Source organism: Bombus affinis, chromosome 3 (assembly GCF_024516045.1).
Source record: "Bombus affinis isolate iyBomAffi1 chromosome 3, iyBomAffi1.2, whole genome shotgun sequence".
Lineage (NCBI taxonomy): Eukaryota > Metazoa > Arthropoda > Insecta > Hymenoptera > Apidae > Bombus > Bombus affinis.
In genome coordinates this window covers 8,287,733-8,304,824 of record NC_066346.1, presented here as the reverse complement: position 1 = coordinate 8,304,824, position 17,092 = coordinate 8,287,733, and the positions used below count along the sequence as shown (strand labels likewise).

The window sequence follows — 17,092 nt, the reverse complement described above, 5'->3', positions numbered from 1 at the left end:
TTTGGAATTTACGATGTTTTACAATTGGCAATTAATAAGAAATAAATTGTTAAAAACGAAATAAAGTAACTGTGTTATTTACAATTCTATCGAACCCCGATAGACTCCCGCGTCTCAAGCTCGGTTCAAATAAAGGTTGAAATGGTAATAATTGAACAGATTTATATGATCAAATAAAAAAAAATCCTCTTCGCAGAGGAAGATTAACAAGATAAGAAAACAGTATTTTTTATCGCGAAGAAGAAATTCAAGATTGACATCAATGTAGATATCTTCAACATAAAGTCAGAAACAAATATGAAGTCGAAATATATAACGTAATATTAAAGAAAAAATATAAAGTCGAAATATATAACGCAATAAAAAGAAAAAAAAAAAAAATAAAAAGTCAGTCCCTTCGGTAATATAAAAAGATATAAAAGTTTGGAAGTCGTCTCGAAATCGATTCTACCGTACTTCCCTCTCGGTTCGCTCTCACCACCCGATTTACCTTGTGCTCCCTGTAGGAGTACCGCGGCTAATCCAAGGGGGTTTCCCTGAACCTGGTTCTGGGCTTGCTTGTTCGTCTGGCTCGCTGCCATTACCCTGGAGAACGCGGACACGGCAGCGGGACTGTTCGGAGGTGTGCCCTGGGAGGCGGGGCCTTTATCGAAGAGTTCGAATCGTACCGATTAAAAATACGCCGAATAATTTTATAAAGGGCCAATCAACACCAGGATCATGTGGCCAAACTCAACACGAGACTCCACAGAAACAGCGTCAACGGGGACATTTAGCTAGACCGAGTCGCAATTAGGTCTATCGAGATTAGATCGGACGAAACCAGTTAGAAGACGATAGATTAGAACCATTTTAAATTAGTCTTATTCGGGGCATGTGGCTTTTTTGGAATTATTCAGAGGTTTTAAAAATAGAAGCGAAGAACGTGCTGATGATCAACACTTTTGCTGCCAAACTCATTCTCTCTCTTTGGGAAATTCGTTGCTTTATTAACATTTTTGTTGCACCTAACGCGTTATCAAATTTCCAAAGCTCAGAGAGTAACAGCACGAAATATTTTCTTTTTAGGTGTGAAAACACGACAGCAATGAATATGCGAGAGCGGGACAGCATCAGCGAAGGTGCTAAATAAGAGGATTAGTGTTAAAGAAGATCGGCGCCAGGAGTTATGTACTGGATTTTGTTATTCGTTAAGCTTCCTTGCGGTTTTTGGAGATAGTTAATATTATTAATTAACTAGTTAATATAATTAATTCGTGAGACAATCTTGTTAAAAGATGGCGATGACATCAAAATCACTCGACGAAGGATCAGTTAGATAGAGTCACGAGTCAGTCTGTTAAGTGTTGGTCACTTTTGTGTTAGAAGACGATGAACGACGATGTCCAAAAGGTAATATTGAAGAAGATTGTATGTGATTACGGACACGAATCAAACGAAGAACACTTCAGACGATGATTAGAATCACAAACACTTTCGTTAATAGAAGAGGTGGCCAACAATGAGAATACCAAGACAACTGCGTTAAGTCAGTCTTTTTCTAGTGAACATCATATCATATATAGTCTTCTATATATATGTATATTATATACATTACTAGCGAAGATCTATTAGTGTACCTTCAAATACTTTTTAAATTAACAATACTAAAATACACTTCAATAATCATAAATCAACCACGATATTCTTATCCACAATCCTCATCGAGTGTCGCGAGAACTGACTCAACGCGTTTCTTCTCAATTCCACAAACCTATCAAAAAAAGAACCAAAAATATTTTCCAATAAATTTGTATCTTTCAATTACAACCAAAAGAAAATGATAGAAGAAAAAAATTGAGAGAAATACGTTTGGGCGATGTGAATTCCGTGGCCTTTCGTTTCAGCCTCATCTGCAGTGTGTTCGAGAAGCGTGACACGCGCGCGTTCGAGCAAGTTAACAAACGAATTCCAACCGGAAAACTGTGGCCACCGGCGTGGTAGCAGCAGCGACCTTTGGCTAAGTAGAACGAGAATAGTTACGCACAGTCACGATAGATTCCCGTCCGACATAGACACGGTTTCGCGACTGAAAATAGATCCAGAAAGGCTGGCTGGCGATCGTGACCTAACGTACGTCCGATTCGGACAGAGTCGGAAGTTCGTTTTCGCGTGGGACGTCGCCATTAATCATCCAACAGCCTCGGTATATACCCCTCGAGACGACCAGAAACCAAATCGTCGATTTTAAGAATGAAAACCGCCATTCTCTGGCTATAACCAGAGATCGTTGTGTCGTTGCCAGATATATGATTGGTTTCACCTGTTTATGAAGAAGGATTCTAGACCTAGCGAGAATTTTTGGCGCATCGTCGACGCGTTACGAAATTTCGAAAATGTCTTCAGAGGCTTTAGAGGACGTTCTAAAAGGCCGGACTTTGAATTTTAGATTTGCTTTGAAAGAGTGATTGGGAATGAAAAGCCGAACAAGATAGGTCGAAGTTTGTTGGATGAAGTTTATTGGAGGTACATGTTGTTTCGTAACGATCACGGTGCACGATGAATCGTGTTGTAAAGAATGAAAGCTTTATTCAATTATTGAAATAAAAATGTGTAAAACGGGTGTAAAGCAGAAATAAAATAAATTAACAAATATAATTATTTTTTTACTAGCAACGTTCGATTAACTGTCTGTAAATAAAAAATAACGTTAAAATTTCAAATAACTGACTGATAGACTTTACAAACTCCAAAATTCTATAAAAATTCCCATAATTTGTACTTATTGAGAATATGTTTATACATTATGAAACCGTCTGTACATCCAATTACGTACATCTTAAACAAACATCCACCGATCCACCATTATTTTGACAAAAAGATTCAAAGAGGAGAGCCCCATCAACGGTCCTCCTGACGCAATAATCAAACAAAATAAGTCCAAGGCTCACCATAATTATCAGGCTGCTTCGATGAACCCGGCAAACCAGCGGTGACCGACATTTCGAAGACTTCACCTACTGTCCCCTCCGAAACGCATTTATCACTATCACTCTCGAAACACACTGCTCTTCTTCCCTTTTTCACCGAAGTATCGAATAAAAGCGCAAGGCTTGCAATCGTAAAAAATCGCACGAGAGATATAAACGATGCTTTCAAAGGCCCTCGGTTCCGCGCGAAAGGGAGGAAAATCGAAGATCGACTCGATTTTATTGCGCTCCGCACGGCCGGCTTCGAGGATGGCCGAACGAACGACGCGAACTGCTGCCAATCTATTTTCAAGCGGTGCCAAGCGGTCAGGTATTTCCGTTGACAGCGCGACACGCGCGTTCGGGCGAGTTTACTGCGAAGATTTCATATTTTCTCGCTGGTCATCGCCGCCATGCGAAATTCCATATCTGTTTCGGCCAAAATCGTCGACATCGTAGACTTTCCCCCATTTTCACGATCCACTGTGCCGCTGACGTTCCAGCTGTAGTCCAGGTTTAAAGATTTTGGCTGCTCAAGGTCACGATGTGTTATGTTGGCTATAGGTTAATATAGGGGTGACGAACTGAGGTGGCCTACGTGCGATCTTTGTTCCTACTTTCTTGGCTCACAGAGTCGTAGGAAAATTATATCCTCTATTTTTCTACACGATACGATTCTACACGGTGTAACGCAATTATTAATGTAACTATAGAGTTTCGTTTGCTATCCCTTTCCCTCTGAATCTAATTGGAAGATATCTGATTCCATTTGCGAGATTTCCAATTCTAATTTAGAAGTTTGTCATTCTAATCGGGAGAATTCGTGCAGTTTGTTATTAAAAAGTTCGTCACCTCTACGTTAGAGAAACTCAGTCGTTCACCCCCACTATGGTGCTCGAATAATTTGCGGGGGTCTGTTCGAGCCATGGTGGGGAGAATAGCCTTGAAACTCGGCTGATTTGAAACGGGCTATACTGCTTGGTTAACTAATTCTGTTTCGTAAGAACGCAGGTAAAAGGCACCGTTAATATTAAATAATAGTCTAAAGGTATATTTGTATGCAGCGTAAAGTGTCTGTGGAGACGAGATCATAATTCTAAAGCGTTTCTATACGACAATTCGAAGTGTCTTTGAGCAGTCACAATATTTGAGCCTGACTAAAGCTAAGATCAACTGTTCCAGTAAACTCTAAAGAGATCAATCACGTGACAGGAAGAACTTCAAATGTTCAAATTACAGAATGATATCTAGATGATTTGCCTAATCTAGAAAAAAATCTGCTTTGTGAGGGTCAAGTTTCCTTGATTGAGTTACATGTAATAATTGTTGAGAGACTAGTCGATAATGGCGTATTCATTCGCAGAAGAATGATAGCAACCCAACGCAAAATGCTTTTGGCGACTATAATGGAGGGGAAAAAGGAAGAAGAGAATTTCTACAAGATGATTCTTGTCTAGGCTTATGATCAAACGATTAAGCAACTTGGGAACCCAGGCTATCTATTCGATCAAAACGCAAGCCGACTAAAATTTGCTAAAGCTTACGATGCTGGATCTACTTATCGTTCAATGTTGTCAAGCTGCCACAGACGTCTCTTCCAACAGGCTCTTCGTCCCTGACCAAATTTTTTCGTCACGAAATCATCGTGACGGGATACACAACTCTAATTACGTTGCTTATAAACGAATCATTTAAAGTAAAATAGTAAAGAAAGAAAAAGATAAATAAAGACAGCCAGCTGCTCGATATGGTAACAGTATAAGTATACATATATATATTTTTCAATTTCCTAGACAGCATAACGTTCGTAACAGCGCAAGAACAACAATTCCTACGAAACAATGTTCTAACATTTGCTAAAACAATATATATATAATATAAATAACAATGACGCGATAAAATGTGTCGTAATCGAGATATCGCGACAATTTTCTATAGATTGTTCTACTCGCCTCGAGCAGTAGATCCGCTAGATGTCTGATCAGACGTCCTCGAATACTAATTTTCTCGTCGCTACCATCGGTTGGCGTTCGCTTCTTCCAGCGTCGTAATTATGCTCGTTTCTAAATCGAGCGCGGATTTACACACATGGGTGGAAAGACAAACAAGGGGAAAACGTGAACGAAAACCTCGGCGCTTTCGTTTTCGTAAGATCTGGACCTCCGATTCGTTTTATTCAAGAAGGGAATCGCGTGACTTGTCGTTATATAATTTTGATTCAATTTTCATCGTGGAGATGGCTACAGAGATTGTTGGTTTATTTTCAATGGTTTGTGAAATATAGGGTGTCTTGTTTAATTTTATTATTGGAGACAGGAATAAATACAGTAAGCGTTTGGCGACGCTAAATATCTAGTTTCTTCAAGATTATTTTGAAGGTTATTCTACGTCACATTAGAAAGAGAAGAAATTGATAAAATATGGATATTCATTCTTGGAATAATTTTCAAGGTATCTTTATCGGTGAAAACAGAAACAAGTAAAATCTTCTTCTTCAAATAATTCGAATAAAATCGTCGCTAGTATAATACAAAGGGTTGATATACTACGCTACAAAAATTCTACTCGAATAAAAATATCTCAAGTTCTACTATCGCGTTCGCAAAAATTTTCTCTCTTCGATTTTCTGTCCTAATTTATCAAATTGCTAATTTATCGATCGCAAAGTTCCGAACACTAAAAATTTCATTAGAAAAATTTCACAAACCATTGCCAAATATGAACAATCCATTTCCAATTTAACTCTTCATCCCCCAAAAGTTTCATCAAACTAATCAACGGAATCATGCGAGATCGCCTTCAAATGTACATAGACAAGTCTTTTCCTTTTTGTTTTTATCAAGACATCAAAAGATATACACACACGCGCACGTTTACACGGACATCGTCGTGCAGAACGAAGAAAGGGAAGAAGGGACGATTTCTGATCTCCCATGTGGTAAAGGGGGCTATGATTAACTTGCAGACCGATCAGAGGGGAAGCAAACGCACGCAACGGTCCTTATTAGTTCGTGGAACGAGAGGAGGCTGGAGAGACGGTAAATCCGAAGTACGAGTTAGCGGAAGCTGGAACAGACAGGGTGCAAAAGCTCGGCTCGAAGCTCGTCACTGAGCCCCTCGTGGCCATTGGCTTCCCCGGTTCGTCGCCCTTTTCCGGTCCCCTCTCGCTGTAGAACAAGGGAAAGCTCGTGGAAAAGTAAGGTTATTGGGGGCTTCTTGCTGTCATTTAGAATAGGCAATTAGCATATTTCTTCTTTAGCGAACTCCGTAAGACACGACATCATTTTGTGCTTTTTCTTTAGTACACATTCCAGTGTATTTATTATTCGGTGCTTAGATCGTGTTATATTAAGAAATTGATTTTCTAGCGAGAGGGAACCTTCGAGGTGCTGGATGTTTCATCCTTTTCATCGAGTTTGGACAAAATCGGATTTATCTTTCTTTGAAGAAAATTTCATGGAAAAGTATTCGTAACTTGTTTGTACATGTTGATGCTACAAAAATAAACGTTACTTGTGGTTCTTAAAATATTCGTAATTTATAACTTGCGATTTACAGAATTTTACTAAATATTTTAATAGTTTAGTTGTATAAAACAGCTCTGCTATATATATATCAATTACACTATACTACAAGATATTGAGATATTGCATTTTTTAACCATCACCTAGTTTCGTCGAATCATAGATCATTACGACGATTGGTTTAGGCTTGAGTTTATCGAAGTAGAGGTTACTTTAATACGATACTTAATCCAATATTAATTTGAAACTAATAGAATTAAAAATTAAATAATTCGATCTAAAATTATTGTATTTTCCAACAGGACAATACTGTTTAAGACTCAAAATGCAATATGCACAAGCAGAACAGTAGCGATAAAAGGAATTGACCAAACTATAATCCGTTCCTGTGTTTCACATAAAATTATCCTTTAATAAAAAAGAAAAAAAAAGAAAGTAAAATTTTCTAGAATGCTATGTTACGTTACAAGTCACTGAATTTTTATTACAAATACAACGCACAAAAGAACAATAATGGAGAACGAATTGGCTGAAGGTTAGAGGACCGGAAGCCACAGAAGCAGCTTCGGTCACGCGGCTCCAGCGACGCGAACGGGAGAAGCCAGTCTGAACCGGAGGACGTCTACACGTAACACACGTGGAATATATACGTATATATATAATATATATATGTAAATCTAGACGGAGGTACGTAATATATGTATACACATGAACACGAGACGTCGAAACGCGCGTTATGTACACGTTTCTCGGCCTTCGATATGCAAGGTTTACCTTCGGGTTCTTTGGCAATGACCGTGCTGCTCCGGTCGACGACGCCCTTCTTATCCTCTGTACAACAATACACACATACATCACGGATATGCGACTTTTGTTCTTTTTCTTTTATGTAAAAAAAAGCCTATTTTTATGCATTCTTTTTTCGTTGCTTCTCTTTTCGCTTTATACAAAGACTAGAGACCAGCCAACGCACGTTAATTTTTAGCTAAGCTGATTCTTTTTGTTGTTTTAATGCTCGTGGCACTTGTGTTTCAGTTAACCAGAAAGCCCCTTATCCTTGGGAAATTCACATTTTACATTTTTTCTTTATTAAAGGAAGCTTTGTTTGGTTCGAGGTACATATTTTTACGATATTTTTCATGTTCCTTAATTTTTCCTTACAAGTCGATTAAAACTTTTTGCCTCAGACTTTTTTATATCGTTAAGAAAGATTTATTACTCTTGTCAATCTTGCAGCGCCGTTTTGGTCATTTTCGATTTCTTTCTATTCTCCTATGAAGAAGTTCTTCATTTTAGAGATTCCTATTCTTCCATGTCTTATTACAAAAATTCTATTCTATTAAAATTATCCTTAACTGTCTTTATTTTCTATTAAATTTATCAAGTTTGAGGAAGACGTAAAAGAGTCGTCATTAATACGTGTGATATCTTATGTCAATGATTTTCTTGAAATATCAAGAAGTCTTCCTTTCGTTGAAACGAAACCTAAAGTTGAGAAATAAAAATTCGAGAATTATTGCAAGGTTAAGTACTCGTTTCCGCGATCACGTCGATGACATTTTTGCTTCCGTGATACGTCGAGTATCGATGTTGCATCAATGTTAAGCTCAAACTTTTATGAAATTTATTTACCTTAATTACGAAAGTTTTCTATGAGGAAGAGAGAGGAATAGTTCTAGAAATTGCCTTTTTAGTTACAAGTAGATCGCAAACTCTGAAACATCGAAAACGCGTCGACGCTTCCTTTAAATCTTATTCCCGTCGCGATAATTAGTTTCACGTAAGGAAAACAAGCTTCGTCCCGCTGTGTTCGCCACCAACGATTCTCTGTTAACAAATAGTCACGGAGAATCAGAGGTAGAAACTTCATCGGCGAGGAGCATGGTTCCTTTGTTCCTTAGAAGGAATTATTCTGCTTAAAGAGCACGATGTCGACGGCTTTGGCGCAAAGGTGATTCATTAAAGAAGGAAAACTTTCAGCGACGGCAACACTCTGTGTCCGATTTCACGCTCAGTACCTCAATTTCTTTTATCCTAAGAATTTTAACAGAGCAAGAAGTTATTGCTTTCTGGATCGCTTTGAGACAAGTGTCACGATTTCATAAGGTACTTTGATCATGGGTTTTCGCTATTTGCAAAATAGCTGGACTCCGTGGCTGTTGATATGGAGAGAAGAAGAAAGAAAATATTATTAACGGACAGATGTACATCGAGCTTGGAGGCACGGGTATCCAATTTCAGAAAGCTTGACGTACCATCGAACGCGATTTCTTTGTTTATCTTTCCTACATCTTTTTATTCAGAATAATTAGAATCGCTCAAAGGAAACCGAATAAAGAATTACTTATGGTTTTAAAAAATATTCTCCAGTGAATCTATAAATTTTGTAATTTAAGCATTCGTAATCTATTCTAAAAATATCATGCGATTTATTGCAAAGATCAGATCAGAAGAATTTTTTGAAAACAATTATGTTGAATAATTTGATAAATATTGCTCGAGTTCGATGCAGTCGTGCCAGTAAATGTACAAGCTGACATTCAAAGCGATAAACATTCAGTATAACAAGCGTTTAATACAAAAGCAATTTTCTTCGTGATATTAATCCATCCAAAAGATTATCTCTCTTTTATTTGATAAATGCCACAGAGTCCCAGCTAGTTCACAGAAATCGATGCTCTAGCTACGTAAAGTGGTAACAAGGTACTTTCTAGCTTATTTAATCTCTAAAATGTAAGCTAACGGAAGATGACAATGATAAAGATAGAGAGATTAAAGTGAAATAGAAGTAGACAAAAAAAACGTTATATAGCAACACCGAGCGTATTTGTTCGGTATGTCCATAACTTAGTCTCTCGATCGAGTATCATATATCGAGATCTCAAAATGTCGTATCGACTCGGGTTCTCTTGAAACACAGGGGTTCGGGCAAAAGGAAGATAAAAGGGACGTGCGGTGGCGATCAAGAAAAAGAAAAAAAAATATATATATATATATAAGTCGATAGTCATTCGTGTCGAAGAATTAAGGGTGGTAAAGTGGGTCTTGAGAGTTAACTTTTGCCTTCTGGCACCCAACGATTGAAAAGAAATTGAAAAGAAGACATTGTTTCTCAAATTTTTATCAAAATTTGTGATGTAGGATATAACTAAGATTTAGCCTCTTAGGAATTTTTGTGAGGTTCTAAAAATTGGTCAATTTTTCAGATATTTATACTTTTCAATTAAGAAAAAATTGTAAAATTAATTATTATACATTTATATTATACAGAGAAACAATTTGAAATATTTTTGGAAATGTAGAATTATTGTATCTCTAGATCTGTAATCGTAATTCCAGAATTCTGGAATTAATTTATATTTGTGAATTGTATTTGTGAAATATAAAAAAGAAACGCACACGAGTGGAAATATCTTTAAACGTACGGTCTTTCCTACATTAATTCCTGTAACTGTAAAACATTTCTATATTCATAAAAATTCAGATTCTATAAAATTCTATAAAGTACCGATCGTATCATGCCTTCCAGCTTGAACTAACTTTCCAAATCCACTATTGCACCAAAATAGGGAAGAACCAGGATCAAAGCGGATAATCCAGGGTAAAATAATTGAGATAAGGTGCCATATCAGAGGGTGCAGTTCGGTGGCGAACGTGCAAACGTCGACGAAGATTACGTGAAAATCTATCGTTCTCCTCGGAGGACACAAACAATTGCATCCAATAAAACAAGACACTTTCGTAAGTATATAAAAGAAAAAGACAAGGGCAATGAAAAATCTTAACAATCAAGAAAAGACCTGGTGGATTAATATGTAATAAATCCCTGGAGAAGTTATATTGCTCGAAAGATCAAGGGGCATAACAATTCTTACGAGATTTATTTCTTATATATAATATTATATCTAGCAAAACGAGACAGAAAAATGGCAGCCATAATAATATAAGGGATAGAAGGGGAACATAGACAGACAAAGGAAAACAGACAAGTTGTTGCTCGTTGTAGAACATAAACGAGCTCGAAACTCAGCATGGAAACTATTTTATTTCGCCGAGATATTATCGTCGAGCTTCTTCGAATTTCAAAGAGAATCAAAAAGGACAGTGAGGAATTTGGTTTCATTTCATTGGTTATTTTTCATTTCGTTTCTCGGACTGAGAGCGTGACACTTTACTTAGAACACTGAACTTTTAAGAAGGTTTCTTTAAAGATTCTTGGTCATTTGATAGGTTTGTAAAAGGTTTCTTTTACATTAGAGGTAGAGGACATTTTCGATGATTATTTCGCATTATTTTCGAAATATTCTGTATCTAAATATTTTCTTTAAATATTCTAAGTATACTATATTTATATTCTATTATTTTGAACTTGTACACTCGACTCGGCATCCGAGAAAGCGTGGGTGTCGATGCACAGGCATGCAGACAAAACGAAATAAGACAGGCACGCTCAAGAAGCAGATTGGTTTCATGCTTTTGCGAGGGGATAGAAGCTTACAAGCGGAGGCGTAAAGTGGTTCTTCGATATTGGGGTTGTCCTGTTTTATTAATATTTTCTGGAGCGATGAAAATATAATACCGGTGTTACAAAATACAAATATTACCATTAATATTTCTATTATAAATTTTATTCGTTTTTCAGAACAATGGTTACGATGTTTCGAGTACTTTTATTTAAAATAGCGTCTTGAAGAAGCGAGTAAAAGCTCGTATACGGGAAAGAAAGCTTTTGTGGTAGAAAAAAGTGTATTGCTTTAATTAATCAGATATCTAGAAACAAACAATGGAGAAATATCTATGGTGATATTATGTTATGTTAAAATTGAATTAATAAAAATCAAATTAATTTATTATAAGGATTCCCTATATCTAATAACATATAAGTTACTAATTTAATTCTGTCATTTTAGTTACTTAAATTGTCTTGAACTTAATACTGTTCAAATTTGTTTAAAGAAATGTTCTACCTTTTGACAGATAATATTTTCCTCATACTCCATATTTTCTCATTCTCAATGGAACTCTTCAAGTTCCATAATAGGGTGAAGAATGTCCATTCTGACGCCATAAACATCGATAAAACGAAACAAACCCAATGGCGAGAACGATTTCTCGCCTCGTTGACGGGTATCGTAAAAGCGAATGCAAGCCATGCGAAACATTGCGTGAGAACGTGAAGTGAGTGTAGAAACGGCTGAAGGTATAGAGAGTGGCAAAGAAAAATGGGGAAAACGAAGAACAGGCAAGTCAGTGATGGTGTTCATAAATCCATAACATCGGTAAAATAGTGATGGTAAAATAGTGTACTTTTCTATTTTTTTTTTTTTTTTTTTTTTTTTTTTTTTTGGTGACGGTGACAGACTGTTTTACGTGAAAATCCTAAGGTTGCTATGAACAGTAAAAATTCACGTTTGTGTGACCAGACAGGATTTCGATGCACAGACAGAAGTGAGGAACGAAAAGAAAAAAGTGGATAAGACACAGTGAACGAGCGTTAGAAGAAGAAATGGATCGTTTTCTACGAGATCCGATATGAAAATATTATAATTTCAGGTGGTGTGCACAGCGAGGTACCAACAGATGTGAATTTTCAAAGTGTGCGTGTAGATGAAAGACATAGAAATAAATATTTCTTATTTTTTTTTTTTTATAGGAAAAGAAGAAAAGAATTAAAAAATAAAGAAAATGAAACGATTAACGTTACCATAGTAGATACGATTGTTTTCGTTGATCGGATTTTTCTATTTCCGTCTCGACTTACGTTCAAGTAAAGTGATGAAATCGTTGTGTGCGAGATAGTTGCGTTCTCTACGATGACGACGATCTCTCGTGTGCTTGTCGCTCTCTAAAGTGGACGATGCTTCGCTAACGTGGCACAAACTAATCTAACTTTCTAGATGGCTAATCGCTACTGATTCGCACGCTAGTGGAAAACGTCGTGGTGGTCTAGCGAAAGTGAAGATGCACCGCGCGAGAATATGGTTCTCGAGAGACTGTAGATGGTTGACTCGACACGAACTGGAATTGCTCTCCTCTTGAATTTCCATGCAAATAGTGGTTTTTACAAAATCTATAAAATTTTTTTCATTTTATTATCAATTTTGTATAATCGGACATAAGCAATGGTTTCCTCTATGAATAATTCTAAATTATAGCGCGCAAATATTACACAATTATTTTCGCTTCCAAAAGGGATATTTCTTAAAAAAAAAAAGAAAGAGAATTATAAAAATACTTTAAAAAAAAAGGTAAAGAAGAGCGAAGAATGGAGCATTTCCAATTCAATCGTCATCCACGAAGAGAAGTCTCTACTAAACAAACCATGAATATCACAATTTCCCTTAACCCAAATAAAAGAAAGAAAAGTTCGAAAATCTGAAAAAAAAGTAAAAGAGAGAAAGCTTGATGAATGCTAGAGAAAACGAAGAGGAAGCGAAAGCGGCGCGAGAGCCGGTATCCTCGTCAAACAATCGATAATTTATTCGTTTAATGAAATTTCGATCCCTTGACCAAATTTTTCCTTTCCAATTTCCAATTTTCCCTGGTCGGTCGTTAAAATCGCCGAATTCTATTATCGAGAATTTACGTTAACCCGAAGAATCGATAGGAAAATCTAACGTCTCGATCGAATTACAGGCGAATACGTGAGCCGCCGAATTTCGAATACGTATCCAGGGTTAACGGTTTCCAGCTAACGTTCGCGAGTAATTTCACCACTCCATTATCCGAGTCCGACTTTCTCATTGTGCCACGCTAATTGCACACCAGTGGATAGCGTAAGCCATGAAACGAGAAACGAGAAACGGCGGTGGTCGCTATCGAGACTTTTAATAAACTCCGCTCTCGCGAATTTCCATTCCAGCCGTGAGCGTTTTCTCGAAGAAAAAAGAAATGTTAAGCACTTGGAAGAGGACACGAAAATTGAGAAGCTAATCGCGTTGAAAAAAATTCTAATTTAGAAGTCGTTTTGAGGAAAGATTAGCTGGAATCGTCAAAATTGCGAGCGCCGATAAAAAGAGAAAAACGGCGATCGCAGACGGTGGTGGCTACACGATTATAAGATAAATTTTTGTCAATTTTCCTGAAAAACGATTTGACGGATTTTCCGAATACCGAAGTGCGGACTGTTTATGCAAATTCATATTTTTCTCAACGTAATTACACTTTACTTTAAATATCTTTTATGTCTGTTTGTATTAGTATTTTCCTTCGATATTTCATATGTATTTTCAAGTTGGCGGTATTTTGTAAACTTTAGAATTCTTTATATTTTTGCAATTTTAATTATAGATGCATAAACATCCGCAGTCTAATGATTGTCATTGGAACTTTGCCTTGAAATTGACTTTCAAAGATTAACATACACTGCTGATCAAAAGTTTGGAATCAGAATTGAAGACACGAAGATTTAAAAAATTTGTTTAAACTCAAAATGAGTCAAGATTCATAGAAAATTATTTAGTCTATCATTTACCACAGAAACGATCATTAAACTAGCAAGAGATTCGATATAAATTCAACTATAAGAAAATGAATCCAAACTTTTGACCTGTAATGTATTGTACAAATCACGTGAATTTGCGATCATTAACACGTTTGTTGTCCGAGAAGAAAGTCTCCGAAATTATTAACTCGTAGTTTCGCTCATAGAATCAATACATAACAAACAACAGCAATAAAGAAACAAATAAACGATAAATATCTTACATATAAATAATAGTATCGATTTAAGGACCTAAATTTCCGTATTAAAAAAAAAAAAAACGTTTCGATGAGAGGACAAATTCGAAGTACTCTGACCCATATATGGCTGACCGAACAGTAAACGTGTTAAATACTGACCGAACTCTGTATATTTCCAATAACGATACTTCTGTCTGACGCAATACCGTCTGATACTACTTGAACTGCGCGGTCTGACCAATTTAAATTCGCGCTACTGGAAATACGGTAAACGCTGGATGTTCCACTTGACATTCGTAAACATTCATGTTCAGGTAAGCGTGTGGGTCGTCGAAGATGGCTTTGAAACACGAAAATATTCGTAGCCATGACGTTTTAAAAACGGAGAGAAAAACACGGCCCTCTGTGAAAAAGTGCTCGACGATTAAACGTCGATAGAGGAATCGTAAAATTGCGAATTGTTGTTTACTCGAGATTAGGAAACGAAACCTTATGCAGGGTGTTTTAATATACGAGACATATTTTTAGCGCTGAATAGGGAATGAGATTGAGAAGGTTTAAGTAAAAGGAGCTGTTTTATTATAATCTTGTTTTAGAATTTCAGTCATTTTTAAATTTAATTCTCTGACTCTCGATATATATACGTGTGTGTCTATCGTTAGAAGCACTATGAAAAGATCTAGAAGAATTAAAGGCATATCTTTTTGTCAAAATTGAAAATAGTTGTTTCAAGGATTTTAGCACAATGTAAAGTACGTTCGTACTGTTCTACTTATATATGAAATTAAAAAATATATACATATATATTGTAATTTGAGAAGGATCAAATGGAATATACGATAATATTATTCTTTTCATAAAATTCTTTTATCTTTTTTTGTATCCTCTATTCACCACCTGAAACACGTCTCATGAAACAACCCGCATAATTGAATCCTGTGGACGACATTTGTGCGATATTGTTCTGGTCTCACATCGTATACAATTGTTTTACGCACCTTATGGTTGTACGTACGTGTTATGGATTTGTGAGCATCGTGTATGATCGGGCAGAAAAGAGCGATTTTCTCAACCGTTCCTCGCGTAGCTGCTCTATGTATTACGTATAGTGTTGAGACAGAAGAACGTAACATGTGTGGTTGTTTGGTCTTGTGACTGTGGTACTAGCTCGTTTCATAAGTCGTCGTGTTCTTGAAAATTGCTGCTTTTATTCTAATTAAGAACGCAGTTTTGTCTAAACCAATTTATGGATGTCACTTTTTATTGAAATCTAGAAAATATGTATATTGATCGTTTAGTTTCAAATGAATCGAGGATGAATTTATATGGATAGTTTCTTCGGAATAGATCGAAAAACAAAATAAAATAAAATAAATAGAATATAAATTGATATTTCTATGAAATAAAAATCCAAAGATCTTTCCTATAAATTGCGAATCGATCTATGAATATTATTTCCTATTACCCACAAGTATTATCGAAATTAGTATTTATTAAATCAGTAGATAATCGAAGACTTATGAAATGATTCGATACTCGATGTTTCCACAAGCAATTTCTGTTCCCAATATTATTTCCAAAAGGTCCAAAGCTGCTTCTGGAAACCTCGACAAGATACTACGAGTAAAAGTGTTATATCTATGTGTGACATATCGAAAGCGAGTCGCTTGCTGTATATGTATATGGCGATTAAAATTGAACAGTGTCAGAGGACAGACTTACATCGGGTGTTAACTAAAGATTATCTATTTGTGTTTCTAAATTTACTCTCCTAGAAATTATCTACCTATTTCATTAACTATTATCAATCTTGTCGATTTACAAATTTTCATTAAACTATCGATTAAAAAAGTGAACAAATTCACGATTCAGAATTTTTCGAAGAATATTATTATCATTCTCGATAGAAAATATGTAATTCCAACCAAGTAAGATTAGAGTTTGCCGCGGATTCTGATTTGCATCGAAGGAATCGTAAACAAGAGGTCGACGGTTTTAGTGCTCCGTAGTATTGCCGTTTTGTGCTCGAGTGTACTCGTGTCTGGCTCGAGAATCAATTCACTCCGTGATAAAGTGTCTGAATCTTGAAAGCGAATGAAACCCATTGACTGCCAGTGTTTTCGGTGTATACGGAATAGGGGAAGAAACTTGGTTGCATGCACGCCGAGGATCACCAGGATTGCACTCTCGCGTTCTCTGCTTGTTCGATAAGAATTCTCCATTCATCGAATTCTGCATGATTGCCATGCGACAATTTTTTTGCCTTATTTCAGAACGAGAATGGTGCGGTGCACACATTTTTAGATTCCAGATCTTTTAAGCTTATAATTTCGCATGTTCGTCACTTTACGTAAATTTTTCTAATCGCATCTGAATGCGAGTATAGTGCGAAAAAGAAATTTTTAGGTTTTAAATTATTCGAATTTGGTACTGCGTATAATTGTCGTTTGGCGGGAAATTGTTTAATCTCGTTTGAATGCGGGAATAATGCAATTTGATATAGATCTATGTAAAGAAGATTTTTTGTAAGAAAATCTACATGGAAGAAATATCGAAGAAAAATTCTGTTGAAGGGAAAGCAAAGAACCAGAGAGATGTTTTTAAAGAGAGAATTACGAATTGCACTCGCGAAAGTACAATCCTGTAAAAAGGTCTTGAATGATTCTGCTCTGGCAATGTATGCGAAAAACGAAGGCTTCCAGTTCCTCCAAATATACCGCAAAGAAAAGAGCAGTTTAAAGCTGACCGAAGGGAACAACTTTCAGAAACACGTGGAATGAAACATTTAACCTTATAGAGACGATTGATATTATTCCACATACTTTCAAAAAATTTCAATTCCTCTAAAATTATAAAAGATATAATCAAATTTCTTTTTAATGGTATTTTTTTAAATTAGGCATTTCAACTAAATTGAAATCGAATCAAGGAGCGTTG

The 17,092-nt window shown here is 36.2% G+C and overlaps 1 protein-coding gene across 40 annotated transcripts in view; it reads right to left on the bottom strand.

The window, feature by feature from the left end:
- Nucleotides 1-17,092, bottom strand: part of LOC126914150 (calcium/calmodulin-dependent protein kinase type II alpha chain) — a 157,345-nt gene that overhangs the window by 23,670 nt on the left and 116,583 nt on the right. For 14 of the 40 annotated variants that reach the window (XM_050717696.1, XM_050717701.1, XM_050717705.1 and 11 more), the window contains one exon: nucleotides 7,247-7,303. The exons of 13 other annotated variants lie outside the window; for them this stretch is intronic. In XM_050717696.1, coding sequence (XP_050573653.1) covers nucleotides 7,247-7,303 — 57 coding nt within the window. Of the gene's footprint in view, nucleotides 1-490; nucleotides 644-7,246; nucleotides 7,304-17,092 lie in introns of all 40 variants that reach the window. 13 more of the 40 variants (XM_050717703.1, XM_050717719.1, XM_050717688.1 and 10 more) reach the window with 2 other exon arrangements.